Source organism: Carassius gibelio, chromosome A20 (genome assembly GCF_023724105.1).
Source record: "Carassius gibelio isolate Cgi1373 ecotype wild population from Czech Republic chromosome A20, carGib1.2-hapl.c, whole genome shotgun sequence".
NCBI lineage: Eukaryota > Metazoa > Chordata > Actinopteri > Cypriniformes > Cyprinidae > Carassius > Carassius gibelio.
The window spans coordinates 12,633,942-12,658,924 of record NC_068390.1 but is presented as its reverse complement, the minus strand read 5'-3'; the positions used below and the strand labels follow the sequence as shown (position 1 = coordinate 12,658,924).

General features: G+C 38.6%; 2 protein-coding genes across 3 annotated transcripts in view; both read left to right on the top strand.

Moving 5' to 3' along the window:
- The window catches only part of LOC127938655 (serine/threonine-protein kinase MRCK beta), a 61,568-nt gene extending 48,777 nt beyond the window's left edge, over positions 1 to 12,791 (top strand). The window contains exons 21-37 of one of the 2 annotated variants that reach the window (XM_052535429.1): positions 2,025 to 2,108; positions 2,378 to 2,452; positions 2,585 to 2,690; positions 2,860 to 2,996; positions 3,140 to 3,279; positions 3,878 to 3,959; positions 4,059 to 4,275; positions 4,534 to 4,596; positions 4,679 to 5,275; positions 5,630 to 5,727; positions 5,833 to 5,917; positions 6,445 to 6,565; positions 6,651 to 6,768; positions 8,422 to 8,613; positions 9,785 to 9,893; positions 9,973 to 10,043; positions 11,162 to 12,791. In XM_052535429.1, the coding sequence (XP_052391389.1) occupies positions 2,025 to 2,108; positions 2,378 to 2,452; positions 2,585 to 2,690; positions 2,860 to 2,996; positions 3,140 to 3,279; positions 3,878 to 3,959; positions 4,059 to 4,275; positions 4,534 to 4,596; positions 4,679 to 5,275; positions 5,630 to 5,727; positions 5,833 to 5,917; positions 6,445 to 6,565; positions 6,651 to 6,768; positions 8,422 to 8,613; positions 9,785 to 9,893; positions 9,973 to 10,043; positions 11,162 to 11,290 (2,424 nt within the window). In that variant the 3' untranslated portion in view covers positions 11,291 to 12,791. The remainder of the gene's footprint in view (positions 1 to 2,024; positions 2,109 to 2,377; positions 2,453 to 2,584; positions 2,691 to 2,859; positions 2,997 to 3,139; positions 3,280 to 3,877; positions 3,960 to 4,058; positions 4,276 to 4,533; positions 4,597 to 4,678; positions 5,276 to 5,629; positions 5,728 to 5,832; positions 5,918 to 6,444; positions 6,566 to 6,650; positions 6,769 to 8,421; positions 8,614 to 9,784; positions 9,894 to 9,972; positions 10,044 to 11,161) is intronic. The other variant, XM_052535427.1, reaches the window with a different exon arrangement.
- Positions 12,792 to 16,924: 4,133 nt separating this feature from the next.
- On the top strand, positions 16,925 to 24,954 carry vipas39 (VPS33B interacting protein, apical-basolateral polarity regulator, spe-39 homolog). The gene is made up of 19 exons (XM_052535330.1): positions 16,925 to 17,034; positions 17,292 to 17,384; positions 18,459 to 18,561; positions 18,643 to 18,774; positions 18,857 to 18,895; positions 18,968 to 19,032; positions 19,737 to 19,793; positions 20,118 to 20,210; positions 20,321 to 20,354; positions 20,456 to 20,558; positions 20,756 to 20,783; positions 21,555 to 21,628; positions 21,706 to 21,781; positions 22,307 to 22,429; positions 23,149 to 23,190; positions 23,584 to 23,760; positions 23,839 to 23,928; positions 24,008 to 24,112; positions 24,309 to 24,954. The coding sequence occupies exons 2-19, from the start codon at positions 17,292 to 17,294 to the stop codon at positions 24,327 to 24,329; spliced, it is 1,455 nt and encodes a 484-aa protein (XP_052391290.1). The 5' UTR covers positions 16,925 to 17,034; the 3' UTR covers positions 24,330 to 24,954.
- Positions 24,955 to 24,983: the final 29 nt, after the last annotated feature.

The window sequence follows — 24,983 nt, the reverse complement described above, 5'->3', positions numbered from 1 at the left end:
ACGAAGAGGTGACGTCAGTAGTGGTCAGATGGAAACATTGGAGCATACACGTGTTTACGTGCAGATAGTGGATACTGGTTCTGATGTCCCTGATCGTCTCAGGTGCACAGATAGTAACTGAAAGGCTTTATTTGAAAAGTAAAGTTATTTAAATTGTTTTTGTCACCATTTTTTTGGGTTTAGGATATTACCCTAGTCATTGGAATTCTATAAAAACCTTGTTGCTATCTAACCATGTAGTTCTATTCTAATTAGATCCATTAATTATCCCCCTTTTACCTGTCTGGAGTTTCCAGGTTTGATTTCAGATGCTATATCAAGTTCAAAAACACATATCACGCAGTCAGTTCCTGCTGCTTTTGAGCTCAAGAGCAAGTCCCATGTTGACCGTAGCCTGGTGTGATATGAGGCTTCCTGCCCTGCCTCATCCTGAAATCACCAACTCGCAACAGTTATTATGTAGCTTTCAGTCACAGTTTACATTGGAACAGTAGCCGATGGATTTACTACAGTCACAGAGTCAGTTCAGTTCATGGCCAAATGGTCCATCATGCTTTGATTTGCCTAATCAGAGACCAACTCAACCGGACAGTTGTATTTTTGAAACTCGTGGGATTATAGGGAAAGTTCATAAAGACAAAAGCTGTGTCACCTGTCGTCTTATTTTTGTTCCCTTAACAAAAGGAATCTGTCTCCTCCTCATCCGCATCTTCTCTGCTTGCATTTTGGGATGAAGTAAGTTTGCTGAACAAGGGTCCTCCCTCCCTGTGATATTTAACTTTTGGCAGGAGTGATCTGTCCGCAGACAAAGTTCATCTAATGTTTGTCTAAATAAACAGCACTCATGTTACTTACTATATGTTAATCATGTTTGACTCACCATTTAAGGCCAGACATTGACCATACAACTTGCATTCAGAATAACCAGCACCCCCTTCAGTTTGTTACATCTATTTTGTCTGCTGACTGTGTTCCTCTGCCATATTGCATCCAGACCCTAGAACCAATTGAGTCTAATTGTAGGTGCTTAACGTTAGAGACTCACATTTAGCATCCAGCAGTTAGTATTAACCACCTTCCCACTGCCTTCTAACCTCTTAAACGGCTAATGTTAATAACGTTACCCTCCATTAGTCAAGTCTGCACATGCACTAAGCCATTAGTTAACTCTTAAGAGCCCACTAGGACAATAAACATCCATAATTCAGAATGAATGGCTAAGGCAACCAGCTGTAAAATGAATCAAATGAAATAAAATGAATGAAAGCTGATTAAAATGTGGGAGATTTTTCATTAATATTTATAACCTACCAATATAGGTGATGATGGTAAGCTAATTGAACATGAAAATAATGAAGTTAAAAGTGATGTCAATTAATTTTGTATGTATTTTCATTACCTGCCAGTCTTTGTGCATCTTAAATTTCACCCTTATTTGATACCACTGTGCATTCACGTTGCATAGATATAGAGTTTGACCATATCAGTATGTTTTGTATTGTATTGTGCTTGGTAAGTATTATTTGTGCATAATTTTGGGGCTCAATTGCAGATAATGTTAGCCAAGGATGGTGCATTTGTGTTTACAAATGCATCTGAAGTTGAATTATAGATGGCATAGGATTCATTAGTGTTTCCTAAGACAAAATACGCTGTTTGCTCATGTTTTGGATGAGAGACTTAACACTAGGAGTGTAACGATATACCAATACCATAGTTTGCTTTCACAATAATTTTAAACAGCACTGTCATTTGTATTATAATATTGTATTAATAGGTATAAACCTTGTGCTCATGACTTTCATGAGTAAGCACATGACTTCTGAACACTCCTTAGTTATGAGTGATCTCTGTCCCATTGTGACAATGTTTGCGTCACTTGAGTCTGTTAGTGTAGTAGCATTTTGAGGAAACCAAAGTCTGTTTTTAAAGCTTTTGAACTCATCTGCTGCCCATAAAAATAGCCCCCAGCGAATGATGCATACTCATTTTGAGCTGTTTCCCAACTGTGGTCTTTCCCTCAGACGAGCTCCGTCGGTGATATGGACACCACACCTCAGAAGACGGACATCCCCACTTCCTCCCAATCAGTGACTTCAGAACAGGATGTGAGTGTCCACCTAACACTTCCTGTTACATTCTGCTGCTCTCAGACTTTCTCTCTGATACACTGGTCATTGATTTTGTCATTTCCTGAATAGTAATGGATAGGACAAAGCTTAACTTTTTTTTTTTAAATGCTGAAAGGATTTTTTTTTTCTGAAAAATAAGCTCTGGAATATACATGTTTTGGTATTGCACATTTTATATTTCTTTGTTTTATTTGCTAGAAATATATGGAATTTTTATTCATGGGATTGTTGTATTAATCCTTTAGGAGCCAGTCAAGTCTCAGGCGACCACCCCTGCTGCCCCTTCTCCAATCTATCAGCCCACACTCAGCGCACCAAAGGTAAACCCCCACCATATGATGTGTCCGACTCATCTTTAGCCTGCTTTCTAAGTCTGTCAGCGTATTATTACCATCTTTTCAACATCAGCATGCATCCATTCCTCTGACTGTTAATATTTCCTTTGTCAACAGCCTAAAGCTCATCAGCTAAGCATTAAGACTTTCTCCAGCCCGACCCAGTGCACTCACTGTACCTCCCTGATGGTGGGCCAGACCCGACAGGGTTATGCCTGCGAGGGTGAGCGGAGTATTAATGATAAATAAGATCAGAGACGGCGTCTCCAAAATGGTGGTTTGGGGAAATGACAAAGAGCTTTTGATCTAAGATGAAATATTGAAATGCCAGTTTCACTTGTCACATTTTTGAATGTTTGGTATTTCTCCCTCCCTCGCTGAATCTCTTTTAGTATGCTCTTTCATCTGCCACGTGTCCTGTAAAGACAACGCGCCCCAGATTTGCCCCATTCCTCCAGAGCAGGCCAAGAGGCCTCTGGGTATTGATGTGCAGAGGGGCATTGGCACAGCGTACAAAGGTTTCGTCAGGGTGAGAATGATAATAGAAGTCAAGTTTCTGCCACTTGTTTTTATTATCTCACCTGTACCCTCGCATTGAATTTGATTGTATTTCCTACTGAATGTTGTACTGAATGTACATTAAATTGCAGTATGGGTTCGCTCCTCTTTCAGATCCCGAAGCCCACAGGAGTGAAGAAGGGCTGGCAGAGGGCATATGCTGTTGTGTGTGACTGTAAGCTCTTCCTCTATGAGGTGCCAGAAGGGAAGTCCACTCAGCCTTGTATGATGGCCAGTCAGGTCCTCGACTTGAGGTCAGGATTGGTCACATTCTCAAATCATATATATACTTAGACAGTCATCAATTAATGTTGTAATCTGTAACAGTACGGTTCAAAAGTTTGTGGCCTGAAAATGTATTTGGGGGCTTTCACACTAGCACTTTTGGTGTGCATCCGGGTTATTTGACGTTAGCGGTTTGGTTCGTTTGTTTTATAAACTGTGGTGCGCACCTGCGACCGTACCCGAGTCTGCATAAAAAGGTGGTCTCGGGTACAGTTCATGCGAACTCTGGAACAGTTCGCTTCTGATGTGAATGCGGTCTAAATCACGGGAGTAATATGCTGTTAATAATTTATGAATTGGTCAAACTGTGTATTTATGCTCACTCACTTTTCTGAAAAGTGTGGCCGTGTTGGAGCAGTAATGTGCTGCAGACGTGTGCAGTGTAAAAAAGGGTTATCCAAGCATTAATTGAAAGGAAAGCCCCTTATACATGAGAGCAATCATTTGTAGCACAAACTTACCCCAAACTTTTGAATGGTAGTGTTAATGAAGTATGCCATGATCAAAAAAAAAAAAAAAAAAAAAACTACAATATTTTGTGACATTGTTTCTTTCATTTCCTCACAGAGACGAAGAGTTCTCTGTAAGCTCTGTGTTGGCATCTGACGTGATCCATGCCAGTCGTAAAGACATTCCCTGCATATTTAGGGTACGCGCCAAAACGTGTCCTGTTCCTTAAATGATTCAATGCTATATTTGGCTAATCGTGCATCCTGATAATTAACAATATTTGCTCTGAACTGCACAGGTAACGTCATCCACTTCGAACTCTCCAATCCGGCCCTTGCCTCTGCTGGTGTTAGCTGAGAGTGAGACGGAGAAGAGGAAGTGGGTGGGCATCCTAGAGGGCCTGCAGAACATCCTGGTCAAGAACCGCCTGAAGAACCGTGTGGTGCATGTCCTGCACGAGGCCTACAACAGCAGCCTGCCTGCCATCAAAACTACACTCTCTGCTGCCATCCTAGGTGAGTACAGCGTTAGGGAGCCGGTGATCTTATTCTCTGAGATTACCAATCCACTAATCAGTTAGTCAATGGATCAGTGTACTTTCAATGGAATTAGTCTAAACTAATCAATCCAATTTCCTTCATTTTCAGGAGAATAACAAGCATTGCTTCATAATGTTTACAAAAAATGCCGTCACTATCACTTTAAGGGTTGACACTTTGTATTCACAAATATTTTATTCACAAATCGTATCTGTCCTGCTTTTGTCTCTACAGATCGAGAACGAATTGCGCTGGGGACAGAAGATGGCCTGTTTGTAGTCGAGATTACTAGAGATGGTACGAGTACTCTGTATAGCACACGTTTAGTTCTTTACCATTATTTTCACTTGTGATAAATTTCCCATGATCCTTTTTTCAGTCATTGTTCGTGCCGCTGACTGTAAAAAAATCTGCCAGATTGAGCTCATGCCCAAAGAGAAGATGGTGGCCCTGCTTTCTGGCCGCAGCCGCCATGTCCATTTATACTCCTGGGCGGCACTGGAGGGTGCGGATGTAAATTGCGAGGCCAAGTTGGCTGATACAAAAGGCTGCCAGGCTATGACCATAGGTACCCTACGCCCTGGTGGCCCAGCGTGTCTCCTAGCAGGAGTGAAGCGGCAGGTCATCTGCTACGAAATCACACGTGTAAAGCCCCATCACCGTAAACTGTGGGAGGTGCAGGCACCTGGTATTGCCCAGTGGCTGGGTATTATTCGTGATCGGCTGTGCGTGGGTTACCCGTCAGGCTTCGCTCTGCTGGCCATGCAGGGCGAGTCGTCACCGGTGAGTCTGGTGAGCCCGGCAGACCCCTCACTAGCCTTTTTGGCCCAGCAGCCTCTGGACGCGCTGCACGCTATGGATGTGGGGCCCAATGAACTGCTCCTGTGCTTCAGTCAGCTGGGAGTGTACGTGGACGCAATGGGACGCCGCTCTCGAACCCAGGAGCTGATGTGGCCCGCAACACCGCTTGCCTGCAGTAAGTGTCTCCAAAGTGCTTGTGTGGGAAGTAAAACATAATTGGTGGAATTATCTAAGCAACAGTTTGTTTTCATGTTTTCAACCCTCCTGAATTTGAATTCTTAAATATTTCCATTTTTCTTAAGTTAGACAATAAGAACATGGTACTTGAGAAGAATTTTATTCTTGGCACTATTTCGGGAATCGGGCCCCAGATGTTTTTCAGACAGAATAGTGACCCATCCAGCCTCTGACCCAGTTTCGAGACACGTCCGGCAGTCCTTTGAGAACAACATCTTGAACGACTTGCTCTGTGCATCCTTCTGCTCTGACCATGAGCATGAGATCTCAAACCCATATTCATTATTTTCAGGCTCAAACTCGAACTACCTGACAGTGTACAGTGATTATGGAGTAGACGTGTTTGATGTCCACACCACAGAATGGGTCCAGACCATCTCATTAAGAGGAGTGAGTGAAGGATCCTAATTTTACAAGTTTCTGAATGCTTGTTTCGAATTGAACTGTTTGTATTATTGATTCAAAAGCTGATCTAACTTGAAACTGTGTCTGTAGATTCGGCCCCTGAATGTGGAGGGCAGTCTGAACCTGTTTGGCTCTGAGCAGCCCCACCTCATCTACTTCAGAAACAACTCCTCAGGTCTGATCCCACCCCACACACACTTCACCATGTCAACGTTCAACATTATTCTTTCAGAAAACACTGAATGAGTCTGTGTGTAGATGTAAATGCCAATTTGTTTAAAAACTCAATGTGAGCCGGTAGATAGAAATGAATAAGGACTAATTGTTCATTAACGAGAACTCTGAATCAGTGCATAGTGGTGAATAATAATTTGTTCATTTACAAGATTTGTTCAAAAGCACTGACTCGTTCACCACTGGGTCTCTTCATAAGATCAGCCCAGGTAATGAAATGTACGGCTCCACTCTTTGTGGTCCATTTACAATTCACTTCCTGCTCACTTTGGCAGATTGCCCTCTTGATAAAGATGCTTTTGTTTGGTGAACTAGAATGACCTCATTTGTCACACCTCCTCTAGGCCTGCTGCCAACAAGATCCACAGTATGTTCAGACACAGCGGCTTTAGAGCTCAAAAACCCAGGGCTGCTGTAGTTTGAGCCACAGCCATCTTTCTCAACCTCATTCACACTTGTTTCCAACAGATGGCTGTGATCTGGCCATCCCTGAGACCTCAGACAACAGCAAGAAGCTGATGGTGAGGACACGCAGCAAGAGGAAGTTCCTTTTTAAAGTACCGGAGGAGGAGCGGCTGCAGCAGAGAAGGTCAGGTGGCTTCAGGAGTAGACCTCTCACACTGCCGCACTTCTGCACTGCTCCGAATTCAATGTGTCATTGTTGTCTTCAACAGGGAGATGCTGAGGGATCCTGAAATGAGATCCAAGCTGATCTCCAACCCCACCAACTTCAACCACGTGGCTCACATGGGGCCAGGCGACGGCATGCAGGTCCTCATGGATCTGCCTCTGGTAATGTCTTAAAGCTGGACACTGGGAGATCAGCTTCAGCTGTTTTGAGTTTATTTAAATGTATAATAACACGTGGTGCTTAGAGGGCCCTTGCTTGGTAACATACAGTTGTCATTTTAAAATCCGGATGGGATGACCCATCAGCTGAAGATTTTTGGAAATCCCCATCCTGCCAATACCAGTGTCACCATTGTGCCCTCGAGCCCAGGTCTCTGAACTTCCCTCCACATTCTCACATTGGCTGTCTCTCACTAATCTGACACATCCAATTCAAAGTCACGAAGCCGTTTCTAATAACCCAGTCACTTGAAGCGGGTTTTATTGCTGAAAGGTTTAAATGTGCAGTGCTAGGGGATCCCCAGGAGCAAATTTGAGAAATACTGTTATAATTATGAAAGGGATCCGAGAACCACTTTTTATTCAGACCCATAGACTATAAAAACATGGACGTAGAGTGTGTGACGTCACCTGTAGACTCCTAATGAGAGTTTTTGAAGCTCAAAGTGGGCAGAGCGGGCTGTCGCCATCTTGGCAGCAATTTACCATGTGTCTCTCCCGGATAATCGAAAATTGGCAAAAAGGCTGGAGCTGGTTGCTGAAACTACACCCACCTATCTCGACGGTAGGGTCAGCAGCAGCAATCCACCTGTCACTCAAGTGGCCACGCCCTCAATTATGAAGAACTTTAAAACTTAAAATTATTTAAACTGATGAGTTATAAAAATAAAATAAAAATATTCACCCTCCTTACAGTTATTTTGAAGGGCAAAATGAGCTATATAGACCAAAACCACTTTTTGTACCAAACTGTGAACATGTTTTTTTCTGCTGTAAAATATTTACACACAGCCAGCCTCTAGCGGCCAGTTGAGGAATTACAGTTTTAGTCACTTAAGTGTAGGCTTCACGAGAGAGAGCGAGAGGTTGCCACTCATCCAGACCATTTTCATTTTAATTCATACTATGTAAAATAACATCATTTTACTTTTCTACTATTCAGCAGCACCATAACACCGCTAATGAATATGCAACACAAAACCTACAGCACAGCCATTGCAGTCTGATTCACGATTCTGAACAATCTATCATTTTAAGATTAATTTTGTTATTTTTACATTAATTAAGGCCAATTAATGGACCTCAAAAAAGCTTAAATTTAAAATATACTCTGCTCACAATTTCCAGGGAGAATGATTATACCGTTGATGCATTGTAAGTTGTTTTTTAAGAAGGGCTTCCTAAATAAGCAAACTAGATCGGTTTAGATTTAGTCCTTCTCCTAAATCTGATTCAGTCCTTCAGCTTTGTGCAAAAGATGCCAAATGAGCAGTTTAAATCCTGAATCTGAGAACTTGAGGCTGTTTTAAGAAATGTTATTAAGATCAGATTGGCTCTTGAATGTGCTTCTGTACAGCTGGGTCTGTGAGGACGCTCAAATAAAGGGCTGTGTTACTCATCCTAACATCCTTTTCTTTCACTATACTGCACAGCACCAAAGTCTTTCCCTTCTCTCTGCATGTTTCTTCTTCAAAGCCAGCCAGCTCCACTCTTCCACCCTCACACCCTTTTATCTGTCTCTTTTTCCTCTTCCCGTCGCTCCTTCTGTTTTCGCTCTGGTCCTGGATTCGCTCTGTCCTCTGGTTGTGGCAGCAGCAGAGCGAGACTCCCTCCCCCTCATCCTCTCGCCACCATGCCCTGATCTCCCCTCCGACCAACTTTGAGCACGTCTATCACATGAGTCCCGTCTCTGCCGGGCTCTATCTGCAGAAAGAGCCTTCCTCCCAGCAGAGCCTACTTCAGTTCTCCTCTTCCTCCTCCTCTCCTTCCACATGCTCCCTGGGAAGGGTAGGCTAGCAACACCCCTCCCCACCCCACTTCCTGTTCCTCCCCGTTCCCCATCCCTCCCCCACCACACCCTCCAGGCCCTCCACTTCCTCTCCTCCCTGTGTTATACCATCCCTGTCCTGCCGAACTCTTTGTTCATGCTTGAGTGCAGTGACTTTGATTGGTTTTGTTTTTTGGGGTGACTATTTAAATGAGCGATTTTCGAAGAGTTCACCCAAAAATTAGCTCAGTAGCCATTGACTTCAGTAGTAGGAAAGTTAATACTATGGAAGACAATTGGGGACCAGCAACTGTTGGGCTACCAACATTTAAACAGAAGAAAAACTTGTACAGGTTTGAAACAACTTGATGTTGATGAGTTAATTGTAATGAATTTTCATTTTTGGGAGAAGTATCCCTTTTAAACAGTTTGAAAATATGTAATCAAATTAAAAAAATGCAAAGTTTAAGGTAAAAAAGTCAAGTCAACAGTTTTACTAATGTAATTTGAATTGCATGATTGTTAGTGTTGTACTGTTGGCTTATCAGTTTGCTAATGTCAAGCTCTGTTGAAGTCAGAGGACTGAAGACATTAAAATACACACGCCTCACACTTCAGCATGAAACACAAGTGTGTTACAATTGATCAATGTGAAATTGTTTCCAGATTAGGGCTCTCATAATATCAGTTTATCAGTGAAAATAATTTCTAACTTTTTTTTTTTTTTTAGCTAATGAATCACTATTAGCTAATCACTATATAGAATTTTTCTACTTCAACTAACATTTGTTTTTTTTATACATTTTAATTGTTTTGGAGTTTAAACTAGCTGCGTTTGTTAACGGCATTATCCTGTGTAGCTCTAGCATAACAATATTTCATTTTTTAGCTTTTATATCACTGTTATCGTCAATACCGATACATTGTGACACCTCTATTCCAGATAATGCTTGAAAATACTGTTGATTGAGGTTAACATCAACATTTTCCAAAATATTCCTTGAAAAATGACAAAATATAGTTTTTTCGGGTTTATAGAATAATTTGCGCATGAAACACACCCAAACCAAATGTTTGTGCTAGCAATAGACATCTTGTTTAAAAGTCAAAGAGTGTTTCCATGTCGTATTACACAAGTGCATGACTGGCGTACTCTAGACGTGTGTCTGACTTCCTGTTCCTGTGCTGCAGAGTGTGATGCCCTCTTCTCAGGATGATCTATCTAAAGACAAACCACGGCCTCTGTCCAGCATCTCACGGCAGCAGAGGAGTAAGAGCCACATCACCCGCACTGCCTCAGGTGGGTGCCGCTCATTAAACACACACAGTCCAGCTGAAACTGCCCATCTAAATGCTTGATCTGTATACCTTATTTAAAGGAGGAGGAGATTTTGGAGGAGCAGGGTCATCTCGCAGTATTTCTGATCAAGATCAAGACTTTGAGAGAGAGGTAAGAACATCTATCATCCACCTTAATGACCTCCCCCGGGATGTCAAATTTGGTTTTATTTCATTCGCCCCACATTTGAAAGTTTCTGGAGATGCATGATGGATGGTTAGAGGAGCTCTGAGGTGCTTTTGGCCGCTCAGTGAGTTTTCTTGTGTCCTGATTTTGTGGTCTGTAATAACTGCCCCAGTTCTCTCACGGTAGATCCTGCTACAGCTGGAAACCACTGTTATTTTAGTTTTATAAAAGTATTATTTTAGTATTATATAGTATTTATGCAATTATATCATTTATTAATATTTATCAATTATATCAGTTTCCATTTTAATATTAGTATAAGATTGTCATTTTATATACTAATTTTTTTTCTGTTTATCTTTCGTTTTTATTTTAGCATTATTTATATACTATTATAATATTAATATTTTAATATTTTATCATTTTAATTTAAATAGAGTTGGTAACTTTTTTTCTATTTAGCTTTCTTTTCTTTTTTTAAAAGATATTACAGCATGTTTTTTTATTTCATTTTAGTGTAGGATTTAGAGTAAATTAATTTTTTAATCCAATATTAAAATGTATTTCTTTTTTTTCTTTTTTTGATTCAGTAAATTTTAACTTAATTTTAATTTAAGATTAAGAATTTTTTTTGTGTGCATACTTGTATGAAAAATTGTGTACATTTTAGTTTTTTACCTAATATTTCGATTGAATGTTTTTATTTCAGTTTTATTTAATCGTAATTCAAAATTAGGTTAGTATTAAGATTAAATAAAACTGAAATAAAAAAAATTATATATATATATATATATATATATATATATATATATATATATATATATATATATATATATATATATATATATATATATATATATAGCCTTTTTTAAATTTTTGATTAGCAATTATTATTTAACTTTTTCCAATAATATTCATAATATTTCCATTTTATTTCAGCTTTATTTCAGTTGCAGAAAACAATTTTATAATAGTTTTAGTTAACAATAATAAGTCTTCTGTAAATGCATGTATACTAGAATAATGTAAAAACCAACCTGACAACAAGCAACTGATCTGCTAATCTTGTTTCTTTTTCCTTGTTTTTTTCTCTCTTCTTGCAGCCCGACTCTGACTCGACCAAACATTCCACCCCCTCCAACAGCTCCAACCCCAGCAGCCCCCCGAGCCCCAACTCCCCCCACCGCAGTCAGCTCACCCTGGACAGCCTGGATCAATCCCTGGATGGCTGAAAATGACCGACTCCCCTTTTTTGTTTTTGCCCTGCACACACCGTAGACACACCCTCCCGTATCCATCTGCTCTGCTAGGACTCACTAAGAAGTGCCAAGACGCTTCCAAAAAGTCACCTGCTCAACCACCACAAGGGCCAAAGGTTTACCCCAAATCCTGCTGCTGGGTAGAGGCCTCGATCGCCACAAGAGCAGCGTGCTGGGTGTGTGCCGAGACAGGCGTAGGCGAAGCCACCGAAAGAAAAAAAGATGAAACACTGCCCCCTGGTGGAGATGTCCTGGTATTACAGATTAGCAGCATGATGGACTTTTATTTTATTTTAAATCTTAATTCCATGCCATGCTCCTGCAAGTTTTATTTTTTATTTGTATTAATATTATTATTATTTGCTTTAGTAAATGAACATGCATTACATCTGCTGTCAGAATTGCTTCTGGATTCTTAGCTTCCCTTCACAGTATTGAATAGAGGGGAAAAAAGAGACTTCCTATGCTGTTTTTAAATGTATTATTATCAGGAACACTCATCAAGAGAGGAGCGTATCGGGAAGAGATAAACCGTGGATAAAATAGGACTGTGACGTTCTTATATAACCCGACTGGACCAGTAACATGATTCGTCACAGACCGGTGAAAATGTCTCATATGATCAGTAGATCGCTGACTGAGACTTTGGGGGTTTAAAGCCAAACCAGAGGGCACTTCTATTACTATATCATTTCTCTTTCTCTCTCCAGTTCTGCATTTAAACCAGCCTTTAAAATATTCATGTTTTAACTTCGACGTTTCCCTCAAAGATATCTAGTTCAGCTTATCACCCGGAGAGAAAAAAATAGAAAGCAACAAAAAGGAAGACTTTACATAGAGAGAAGTGTTTTAATAAAAATACAAAGGAGAACAACATACAGCTACAACTATTCATAGGATTTCAGTAGTTCCTCTTAAGCTGCTGCTGCTGCTTTGTGTGCTCTATTTAATAATAAAAGTTACAAAATATATATGTGATAAGGTTATCTCTCCATAGCCATGCTCTGATTCTGGTTTCTGATGTGTGACACATGCAAGCAGCCGTGTGGATCCGTCACTGTTGAAGACTCCTATCAGGACGCAGATATGAGTTTGTTTGTTGACATGGCATATCCATTATCACTCAAGTGTGCCTTCAGTGCCAACTAGTAATGAACTGTCCGCTAAAGCATTTCAGTGGTTTTGACGAGGCTGTCGGTCATGTATTATGTTGTCCCCCGCCCTCCTGAAACACTGTAAGACACTTGCACAGGTTTTAGTCTAAGGAAATGATTTTGCGTGAATGGTTTTTCCTGTACCTCCGGTTTCTCCCTCATACTTCACACGTCCGCTTCTTCAGACGGACGTTTCTCCACAGAACACTACTGCTTTTACTTTAAAAGAAAGAAAAACATAATGAATCACCGGTTGAAATCTTTGTAATTATTGACTTGTTAGCCACATAAATTTGAAAAAATAAATAAATAAAAGAGTACCTGTTGTGCTTTTTTTTTTTGGTGAGTTTGTGTGTTCTGAGAATTTTTTTTTTTAATTTTAAAAAAGTTAACGGTGTATTCTTCTCATATCAATACTTACTGACACTCTAGGGTAAACTTTACATTGTTTTGGCAGTTTTCATTTGATTTGTGCTAAGTGGTATGAACAGTCTTGACTGATATAATTAAGTTTTTTTTTTTTTTTTTTTTTAATTTCATAAACCATAAAGTTCAGTTAAATTTTTGAAGAATTCTATTTTAAATGTAAGCAATTTGTGTAAGTGATCATTTGAGGATGATCAAGAGTCACTGATGAATACACACAGGCATTTTTGCTTTTCTTTATATTGTTTTTTTAAAGAGATAAATATTATATATAATTGCAGAACTGCTTTCTGTTTGTCTGTCTTTTTATTTTCTAAATTGTATCACATTATTATTGGTCAAGAAATGCATATTATTTTACTATTTGATACACTGGTATGTACTTTAATTGCAGTTACAAAATATTTTGGATTTTTATTAATCTCCAAGGGTTAATTTAGTTAATGTTAATATACAGTATTGTTCAAAATAATAGCAGTACAATGTGACTAACCAGAATAATCAAGGTTTTTAGTATATTTTTTATTGCTACGTGGCAAACAAGTTACCAGTAGGTTCAGTAGACTGTCAGAAAACAAACAAGACCCAGCATTCATGATATGCACGCTCTTAAGGCTGTGCAATTGGGCAATTAGTTGAAAGGGGTGTGTTCAAAAAAATAGCAGTGTCTACCTTTGACTGTACAAACTCAAAACTATTTTGTACAAACATTTTTTTTTCTGGGATTTAGCAATCCTGTGAATCACTAAACTAATATTTAGTTGTATGACCACAGTTTTTTAAAACTGCTTGACATCTGTGTGGCATGGAGTCAACCAACTTGTGGCACCTCTCAGCTGTTATTCCACTCCATGATTCTTTAACAACATTCCACAATTCATTCACATTTCTTGGTTTTGCTTCAGAAACAGCATTTTTGATATCACCCCACAAGTTCTCAATTGGATTAAGGTCTGGAGATTGGGCTGGCCACTCCATAACATTAATTTTGTTGGTTTGGAACCAAGACTTTGCCCGTTTACTAGTGTGTTTTGGGTCATTTCAAGGGCATGTCCTCTTCAGCATAGGGCAACATGACCTCTTCAAGTATTTTAACATATGCAAACTGATCCATGATCCCTGGTATGCGATAAATAGGCCCAACACCATAGTAGGAGAAACATGCCCATATCATGATGCTTGCACCTCCATGCTTCACTGTCTTCACTGTGTACTGTGGCTTGAATTCAGAGTTTGGGGGTCGTCTCACAAACTGCCTGTGGCCCTTGGACCCAAAAAGAACAATTTTACTCTCATCAGTCCACAAAATGTTCCTCCATTTCTCTTTAGGCCAGTTGATGTGTTCTTTGGCAAATTGTAACCTCTTCTGCACATGCCTTTTTTTTAACAGAGGGACTTTGCGGGGGATTCTTGAAAATAGATTAGCTTCACACAGACGTCTTCTAACTGTCACAGTACTTACAGGTAACTCCAGACTGTCTTTGATCATCCTGGAGGTGATCATTGGCTGAGCCTTTGCCATTCTGGTTATTCTTCTATCCATTTTGATGGTTGTCTTCCGTTTTCTTCCACGTCTCTCTGGTTTTGCTCTCCATTTTAAGGCATTACAGATCATTTTAGCTGAACAGCCTATCATTTTTTGCACCTCTTTATAGGTTTTCCCCTCTCTAATCAACTTTTTAATCAAAGTACGCTGTTCTTCTGAACAATGTCTTGAACGACCCATTTTCCTCAGCTTTCAAATGCATGTTCAACAAGTGTTGGCTTCATCCTTAAATAGGGGCCACCTGATTCACACCTGTTTCTTCACAAAATTGATGACCTCAGTGATTGAATGCCACACTGCTATTTTTTTGAACACACCCCTTTCAACTAATTCAACTAATTGCCCAATTGCACAGCCTTAAGAGCGTGCATATCATGAATGCTGGGTCTCATTTGTTTTCTGAGAATCTACTGAACCTACTGGTAACTTGTTTGCCACGTAGCAATAAAAAAATATACGAAAAACCTTGATTATTCTGGTTAGTCACATTGTACTGCTATTATTTTGAACAATACTGTACAAAACAGTGGGAAATAGTGCATAGCGTCAAGTGTAAAGGACTCTCTTTCTCTTTCTCTCTCCCTCTCTCTATGAAAAATGTAACAATTTGATTTTAAAGTGAGAGCATGAATTACTTCGGGGAAAAATAGCTAACAATAATGCCTGAAAACAATTATGTAAAATGCCATAGAAAAATGTTCCCTGTAAATTTGTTTTAAATAAGTTGCATTTTTACATTTAAGGGGTCATATGATGCGATTAAAATTTGTCCTTTCTCTTTGGAGTGTTACAAACTCTTTGTGCATGAAGAAGATCTGTAAAGTTGCAGAGACTATTCTATATATTCTTTAGCAAAGTTAAGACTCGTCCACGCCCCACATGTCTATGTCACTATGTGGAAATATTTACTTAATGTTCACACAAAGAAAGGTGTAGTTTCAGTACCACAGTTAGTGTTGAAGCAGTCATGTCAGGGAGATGCTGTGTGTGTCTAGGAGAAACCAAAAGCACTTTATTGGAAGTCGTGGCCTAATGGTTAGAGAGTCAGACTTGCAATTGAGAGGTTGTGAGTTCGAGTCTCGGGCCGGCAGGAATTGTGGGTGGGGGGGAGTGCATGAACAGCTCTCTATCCACCTTCAATACCACGACTTAGGTGCCCTTGAGCAAGGCATCGAACCCCCAACTGCTCCCCGGGTGCCGCAGCATAAATGGCTGCCCACTGCTCTGGGTGTGTGTTCACAGTGTGTGTGTGTGTGTTCACTGCTCTGTGTGTGTGCACTTCGGATGGGTTAAATGCAGAGCATGAATTCTGAGTATGGGTCACCATACTTGGCTGAATGTCACGTCACTTTCACTTTTTTTTTTTTTTTTTTGGCCTTCTGAGAGTAGATGCATTCAGGAAGCTTTAAGATTACTAAGATTACTACGCATTTTATGGACGACTGTTTCATGAACCTAGGAGAGAAGGTAATTTTGACTTTGCTATGACAATCTGGTGCTTCTGAATCAGCTACTCTAAGTATGTTTTCTCATAAGTTTAAGTATTTGCTAATGAATGTTCAAATGCGGAGTTTTGCGCGCGCTGTGTGTGTGTGTGTGTGTGTGTGTGTGTGTGTGTGTGTTTGTGTGTGAGAGAGAGAGAGAGAGACACATGCCCTGGTTCCAGGCACATCCCTTATCCCTTCAAAGGGTTTACCCTCCAGAGTGAGAGCTTTAAACAACTGTTTCTTGAAGTGCCCTTCTGAGTCATAATCACGTGCCCACGGAGGCGCCGTCATCATAAGAGAGGGCCCTTTGAAGTGGCCAGTTCTGAGCATTTCGGTTATGAATTGTTTGCACTCCGAAGTGCCCTTCTGAGGGCAATATAACTTATACAGTTTGGAAGGCACCGAGGGTCACATCAGTGGAGTCAGCTGTTTTAACCATCCGTGGCTTGTGTACTGAAAACATATAGAGCTTCATCACTGTGTCTGTCTCGTCACTCTGCTCCTCCTTGAGCTTGAACTGATGTAAAACTAAGGACATTATTAACTGTCTTTACATTTATTTTGAAAGATGAAACTCGCGATTATTGAAAGGGGCGTTACATTTCGAACGAATGCTTGCGGTGTTCAGCCAATCACAATGCACTGAGTCAGTTGGCCAATCAGAGCAGACTGTGCTTGTCTTTTTTTATGCTTTAGTGACAATTCACATACAAATTAACAACAAAAGCAAAAATTGCAGACTGCACTTGTCAGTAGGAGGGACTTTAGAAAGCAACGTGTTTGAGAGAGGCTGGCCATAGAGGACCTATAGTATTCAGTATTAAAAAACATTCTGTTAAACCAAATACACAAAATAATGCTCTTTAAAAAAAACATCATATGACTCCTTTAAATATCATTTTAGAATTTTGTATTTATTTTTAACTAATTCTCTATTAATTAACATAATTTGTGTTATATAAGTGCTAATATCTTAAAATACAGCAGAAACACACACACAGAGACACTTCTCGGACTTTTATTTTGGCGACATGTTAAAACCAGGAACTAGCAGGAAAGAAATCTGACGTTTCATGTGTCGCTTTTCACTGTCATATTTCAAAGGTAAGTCTGTTACATCGTTATTATAAAATCATATTGCCCTTTTTTGTTTTTCATGGTCTAAGCAGCAAAATAAAGCGGATGCATATGCTTCTTACAAATGACAATGTTAGCGAAGCACGAAATGCCATAGTGGCAGGTTAAGATGACGGCAGCATATGGATATCAGATAAATAAAGAGACAGATGTGTCGTGTAGCTGAGCCTCTGTGGTACCAGAAATAGATCAGATGAAGCGGTACTTGTGTGTGTTTGTTTCAGATGACACGGGCCAAACCAGAGGATGATGAGTACTGGAACAGCTCCAAATTTAAAGCGTTCACATTTGATGATGAAGACGACGAGTTTTCACAGGTCAGTGGATTGTGTCAGTTGAGCTCTATGGCGTCCAAAGACTGTTTACCACTTTATTACCCATTCAGCCCTAAAACCAAGGGCGTAGTTTTGGTTTGTTTCTGTTTTTAAGCGGTAATTTGTGCTATCATACATACACACAAGGTTGGTTGCTAACATAACTGCAATAAATTAATAGCCTTAACAATTACTTGCATAGGATATTATATCATGTATTTTATATTATTTATGCTATAGATCTATAGTAATACAACATGCCATGAGAAGGCAGTCTAACTGAAATCAGTGTAAAGTCTAAACTCATACTAAATGTAAGAAATGTATTACAGCTGGTGCGAGCGCACCGGGCCCCGTGCTTGAGGGGGCCTCGCAGCAAATAGCAAATATATATAAGGCTAGCTTATTAATCCTTACCAGTCCAATAATGACTTTTTTATTATTATTAATCTTTTTGCATTTGTTATTAAAAACAACATCCTGCACATTTAGAAGCAATAGCTACAACATGCCACAGTTGTAATATACCTCTATAGGGAAAAATCTATTCCTCTAACATATTATCTATTATCAGTTAAAAAATTACCACAACAAATAAGCAAGTACAATAAAATGTGATAAAATCTAGTAACGTTGGTCATGCATAGTTTAAAAAGATTTTAATAAATGTTTGTAGTGCTGGTGCAAGATTGTTTTCTCCTCTTTTCATCAGTCTTTTTAATTTATGGGCTTTTTTTTTTAGATAATATTTCCTTCATAGCATTTTAAAGATTCAGTTTCTCTATAGAATTCAAATAGATCGCGGAGCATGTTCTTTCAGAATTTAAATCGTTGGCTTTTTGTTAGCTATTGAACAGATGTCAAAGCAAAAGTATGTATTTGTATTTGAACATAACGAACATGTTTACAGAAAGAGTGCATTAAAGTGGATAAATTAAAGGAATTAAATTAAACAAGGTGTCATTGGTGAGGAAAGATTGTTAAAAATCACAAACTGTTTTTAAAGTGAATATGGATTTTTTTATACAATGTTTGTATTGTATTTTTCCTCTCACACGTTGTGGTGTTGTTTCCCAGCTGAAAGAGTCCAAACGGGCCGTGAACAGCATCCTGGTGGGTGATGATGATGATGATGAGGATGATGTTGAGAGAGTCAGCTGGAGTGGGGAGCCTGTGGGAAGTATGCAGTCCTTTCTCTGATCTCTGCTACTGTCTTTACTGTCTGTCCTTCATCTGGATGCTCAACAGTTCTTATGTTTAGGCATCTCATGGTCTGTGAAGGAAACCGCCTCCAGTATCCGCTCGGGCAGTGAGCAGAGCTTCCCCAAAATAGACACCACTCCATCACTGTCCAAACAGGGGTCTGGATACTCCCTGAGCTCCCTGTTTAAAGGTAATCGACAGCGAAGGGTTCTTGAATGTTTTAGTTCAATCATTGTAGACCCACCAGTCTGATTTAGTTTATGTTCCCTCAGCGAAGAGCAAACCTGGTGCTTTCCAGTCCTTCTCTGAGTGTAAGTTCAAGTCACTGAAGCATTTAGAAAGATTTAGCCCGATATTAAGTGTGTTTGTTCACTGTTTTCTAGCTTTTAGCGACACATCTTCTAGAACATACGCACCAGAACTGAGGAAGCCCAAGTCAGAAGGAAAGGTAATATCTATGGACATGTTTATGGCGAAATTTGGGGTCGGTGAGATTTGTAATGTTTTTGTTCATCAAGGATACATTTATTTGATTAAAAATTAAATTAAATATATGCATTTAGCAGATGCTTTTATCCAAAGCAACTTACAATTCATTCATGCTAAGAAAATTTACCTAACATGTGTTCCCTGGGAATGAAACCCACAACCTTTTGCGCTGCTAATGCAATGCTCTACCACTGAGCCACAGGAACACCACAGATACAGTTAAATAGTCATATTTATTTAACAGTATTATTACAATTTAAAATTAATGTTTTGTATTTGAATATTAAATATAATTGAATCCTGTGATGCAAAGCTGAGTTTTCAGCATCAATACTCCTTTCTTAAGGTTACATGATCCTTCAAATCGGTCCAATAAGCTGATTTGATGCTCAAGAAACATGTTAAATACAGTTGTGCTGCTTAATATTTTTGTAGAAGCTCAGGAGTGTTTGATGGATAGAAAGATCAAAAGAACAGCATTTATTTGAAAATGTAACATTATAATTATTTATACGGTCACTTTGATCAATGTAATGCCTCTTTGCTGAATAAAAGTACTATTTTGAATGATAGTGTTAAGCTTGTCCAGAACTTTTCACTGTGCAATTAATTGTTTTTTTTCTGTAAGTTTCTAACATTGATTTGTTTTTTAAATGGTCATAGGATTTTGTGAGTGACCTGAGTCCTGAGGAAACCGTGAGGAGAATGCAGAAAGGACGGGTAGGGGGCAGCAAAGAGATGTATATAGAAATTATATTTACTGATTGAAGAGCTAGTGCACCAGAAAGTCAGGAGGTCTGATATAACAGGATAAAGCCATTCATTTTTTTTTTCTCTTTGTAGTTAATAAGTAGGTGGAGGCTCAGTTATTTCCATTTCACATTTTTAATAGAACCACACACTTGTAAAATATTTACTGTAATATAATAAAATATAAGTCACATATTAATGTTGCTTGCAACAAAAAAAAAGTATTTAATCTGAATATATGACCACTTTTGAATGCTTGTACATGGAAAAATTATTAAAATCGATCTTTTGCAGGCATTTTCTCTAGAAAAGTTCCGCTCTCTTCAGGACAAACTTCTTCTGCTGGATGAAGCAGTTGCTGTTTATGATGGCAACATCATCACTGCTGTGAGCAGCACATCTCTCACACACTCTATGTGGAAGCACTGCTATGATGGTGCATATCAATAGGAAAAGCTTGTACTTATTCACTGATCATTTACGTTTTCCTATTGCAGGTCTTGATATTTTTAAAAAAGTCATTAAGTAAAGGTGAGATGTTTTGTGATCCGTCATTCTGTCATCTGTCATTTTCACAATAAGTGAAATATTTTATAGAAAGCCAGGATTGTTGTTTTTTGTCATTGCTGCAGAAATCCTCTTTCGCGAGTTAATGGCGAGGGATGTGGCTTTGCGTCATTATGTTCACTATTTAAAAGAGATGGGAGAGCAAAAGCTTTTGGTCGAGTTACTGAAGTAAGTTTGCCGTTTAGATATTTAACTTCCCCTCGTAGTGAGTAACAGGTTAAAAAAAAAGTTGTGTCTTCATTGTTTTTCTGTAAGGGCAGTTGGCATCTTTTCATATTTTTGCATTCTTTATTTGATCTGAGTTGTATTGCTGTGTGTTTTATTTGAATAACGTTTATGACGTTGGTCACATGACTGTATTTTAGGGCTCTGGGCAGGACCGAAGATATGGCGGTAGGTACTAACTGCACTTACATACTTGTACAAACATCAGAACCCACATGACCGTATGTACTCAACCCTTTATAGCAGTGCCGCCTCCAGGTCATATGACTAAATCTGACTCGCTTCAACAGAAAGCACCTCCCAATTCATGGGTGCTTTCTTCAACTGGAGGGGAGAGCCCAGTATATTAACTAACTGAAATGCAAACACTTCCTCTTTCATGTGCTCACATGCACTGTAGTACCAAATTTTCCCCTGTGAAAAGTAAACCTGGAACCGATGATGCAAACATTTTTCATCTAGATTAAAAGTACTTCAATAAATAAGTTTAAATACCATGGAAGTGAAAAGAGGAATAAAATGGCCTTAACAAAATGACCACATTCTGCTTTTGTCTCATTGACATTAAATGTCTAAAATGAAAGTGAAAAGAGGGGAAGTTGGACATTCTAATAAAATTTTTGGTAACTGTTTACATCAAGTAGATTTACCATAAACAGATTAGCAACAGTATTTATTCATCTGTAAACATTAGTTAATAAAAATACAATTGTTCATTGTTAGTTCATGTTAGCTCAGGTTGATTAAATAATATTAGCAGACGCAGCTTTTGATTTTAATAATGTATTAGTAAAAGTTGGAATTAACATTTACAAAAATTCATAAATGTTTAAAAAGTATTTTTCAGCATTTCCATCTTACTTTGTGTCTTCAGTAATTAGTAGTAAAGTTTCTGTTTGAACACACGCATTAAACCGGCTTCCTTTTTATTTTCAACAGTTGATGCATTACAAAGAACACTTAAATATTAAAGATGAAGGTCGAAGAAGAGACTTCCTTAAGAGCTGCCTCAGGTAAAGATCTTTCAGACTGATTCAACAGTCTCCTGCTGATCTTTAGTGATCTGTGGGGTCTCTCTGTTTGTTCTCAGCCTTCCTTTCTCTCAAGATGATGCCACTCACGTTCAAGACCACTATACACTCCTCGAGAGGCAGATCATCATAGAGGTGACGGTTGTTTATTATTCACTTATATTATATCATATTACACACATTTTAAAATAACAGTCAGTGTGTCTGATTTCTGGGTTACTGTATTGAAAGTATCTTTAATAATCTGGTAGATAATAAAATGTACAGATTTAACAAATATTAATTGATTTTGTAACTTGCATGTAGCCCTAGACCTTTTTTTTTTTTATAAATGGAAAATTAGGAACCATTGTAATATGTTTAGACACATGATTTTGTTGATAAAGCAATTTGTAGGTGTCTTTTTTTTTTTTTTTTAGTTTAATGCTAGATTCATAATATTTGGCTAATATAATAAGCTGAGCTCATTGTTGCTTCTGAGACAGAGCATCGCTGCACACACATGCTCTGAGAGTTTCAGAATCTGTTAATATGAGCACTCAATGTGGATGTGAGAAGCACAGACGTGAGAAACTAGCTCCCAGAAGGGTTTTAATTAGGGTGGATCAGGTGTGTTCACTGTATTATTTTTTAATTTTGTTTGTGGATCTATTTTTTCAGGCTAGTGACAAGAAGGCAGATGGAGAAATCTTTAAGAAGTTCCCTAGAAAAGCGTCCATCCTTAATATGCCAATCATCACCACACTGTACTACTCCTGCTTTTACCATTACGGAGAGTCCGAGGTACAAGCTCCTGCTTCACTCCTGCCCTGAATTGTAAAATATTATGCAGACTAATGGAATATATTCTACTATACAGTATGTCATCTAGAAATTTTATATAATGAAGTAATACAATATACACTACTGTTTGAAAGTTTGGGGGTTGGAAAGATTCTTGTTTTAAAAGAAGTCTCATCAAGGCAATGATTAAAGATATTGCGAAATATTATAAGGATTTAAAATTAATTTTAAAATGCTATTCATTGTTGTGTCGCAAAGCTGAATTTTCAGCATCATTGCTCCAGTCTTCAGTGTCACATGATCCCTCAGAAATCATTCTTAGATGCCGATTTGCTGATCAGGAATCAATTCTTAACATCAAAGTTCAAAACATTTGCCAGCATTTTTTTTTTAAACCGTGATTCATTTTATATATAATTTATTGTATTATATTGAGCTTGTCTTAGTTTGTGGCTTATTAATTTGCTAATTGACTAATTCATTGTCTTGTACATATTAATTTCCCACAGCTTCAGAGAGTTATTAGCCATTTAGAAATAACAATATATCTATTGTTTTGTAATCTGAAACCTAACGAGGTTCATTGTGTGATTTCTGAAAAGTGCCATTTTTAAAGAAATGTCTCCTGGTTTGATACCTGTAGATTTTAAAGTGTTGTTTAAATCTCCAGATACTTGTTGGGCAACTGTAATCATTTTCATTCTTTTCTTCTTCTACAGGGAACCTTTAGCAGCCCTTCGAACATTCGAAAAACTTTCCGGGTAAAATAAACAGTCATATGTCATCAAATTACTCATAAATTATTATTATTAATTGTGTTCAACATTTACAGCACCATCAAAATCTGGACACACTTACTCATTCTGTACTAATACTTTTACCAATAATTAAGTAATCAAAACTGGAAGTGGTTGAACTGACAAGTGACCAAAAACATTCTTCAAAGTCATCTTGATTCCTGTTCTTATACTATAGTTTTCATATTTGACTACGAACACCTGCACCTTTAGATGTTTCTACAGACATTAGAAACAAATTCATTCAAGTGTATCTAGACTTAGACTAGTCTTAATCTAATTAAATTAACCATCCATTTTTTTTTTCTTAAGGATCTTAAATACATTTTTAAAGTCCGGTATAAAAAACGTTTGCAGATTTCAGAAAAGCAGTACATTCTCACGGCTCTTGGCGCCAGAGCGAAGCTGAGGTCCTGGTTTGATGTGGATAGTCTGTTCAACACCAAGAACTGGCTGGGATACACCAAGAAAAGATCTCCCATTGGCTTCCACAGAGTGGTGGACATCCTGCATAAGAACAGCGCCCCTGTAAACGTATGTCAGTCTCCGTGTTGTAATAAACCTGCTCCGTTTCCTCGCGTGCACTTCATCAGGCTGTCCCATGATCTGCAGGTGCTGCAGGAGTACGTGAACCTCATCGACGACCCAGACCTCAAACTCAGCGGGGCTCTGAAATATAAATGCCACGACATCGTCATTAACGTGAGTTCATTCTCGAGTCGCTTTGGCAGCGTTTACGGCTCTCTCGGTGTAAATCACTGCGTTTGTGTTGTTCATTCAGATATACAGAGACCTGAAGGACCGGCAGCAGCTTATTGTTTACAGAGAGAAGCTAGAACGAGACTCGCCTGAATACAGGAAGATCCAGCAACTCCTTAATAATGTGGTAAGAGGAAGCGAGCCTCCACTTTTGAGACATTTTCTGATTCACATTGTATTATGAGAAGGTTTGAGGAGAAATCTTGAGAAACACCTTACAGTAATTTATCAGTGTATTCTACTGGTCACTTCATCTGTTGCAATGCAAAACTGTGTTTGTGTAAAATGAAGAAATTGAAGATTTTTTTTTTTTTTTACTCCAGCAAATCAGATGGAAAAACTGACACTTGGACCCAGACACGAGGCAGTGGTGAACAGATGCTCTTTAACAGACAATGTTACACAAAAAACACTATGAAGCTGCTTAATATTGAGTTAATCCTGAACAAACCGGACTGAGATCCTCACAGGATTTGAACATTTCAGGAATCAGTATTCTGAGTGATTCTTTTGCAAATGTATCTGTTCAATGTGATTAAACTGCCAAATGTCCCTCTGCCAACTCTAAAGATGAACATTTCTAAAGAAATAAGAAAGTATCAGTGGTTGCTGACGTGAACAACATAATCTTCAACCCCTCACACCTTTTTGTTTGCCTGTATATGGATTTCTGAACATTCCTTGCCCCTCTTTTTTATTTTTTATTAAAAATAATACGCTACTGAACTGTTTATATAGGTTTACTGGTAAAAATGTGACTGAAGATTTGAATGCTGGTAAGATAAAAGCTGTTAAAGATGTTTTGAGTGATTCAGCAGTACAGATTTGACTCGATTGCAGGATAACCACAGTTTCTGTAAATGGAGGGTGATTTCTAATGACAAAGTGTATAGTAGCAGTATGAGCTGGGAAGTCCCCCTGTGGCATTACTTTAGGTCTTACAATAAACTGTGCGTCACATAACCTTTTCATTGGATTTCCACAAATTTAAGTTTGTT

Excerpts from the sequence above, each read along its gene's own strand:
- vipas39 (XM_052535330.1), top strand. The coding sequence starts at position 17,292 with ATGACACGGGCCAAACCAGAGGATGATGAGTACTGGAACAGCTCCAAA. Across the intron at positions 17,385-18,458 it reads AAGACGACGAGTTTTCACAG|CTGAAAGAGTCCAAACGGGC; the intron begins GTCAGTGGATTG and ends GTTGTTTCCCAG. Across the intron at positions 22,430-23,148 it reads ACCATTACGGAGAGTCCGAG|GGAACCTTTAGCAGCCCTTC; the intron begins GTACAAGCTCCT and ends CTTCTTCTACAG.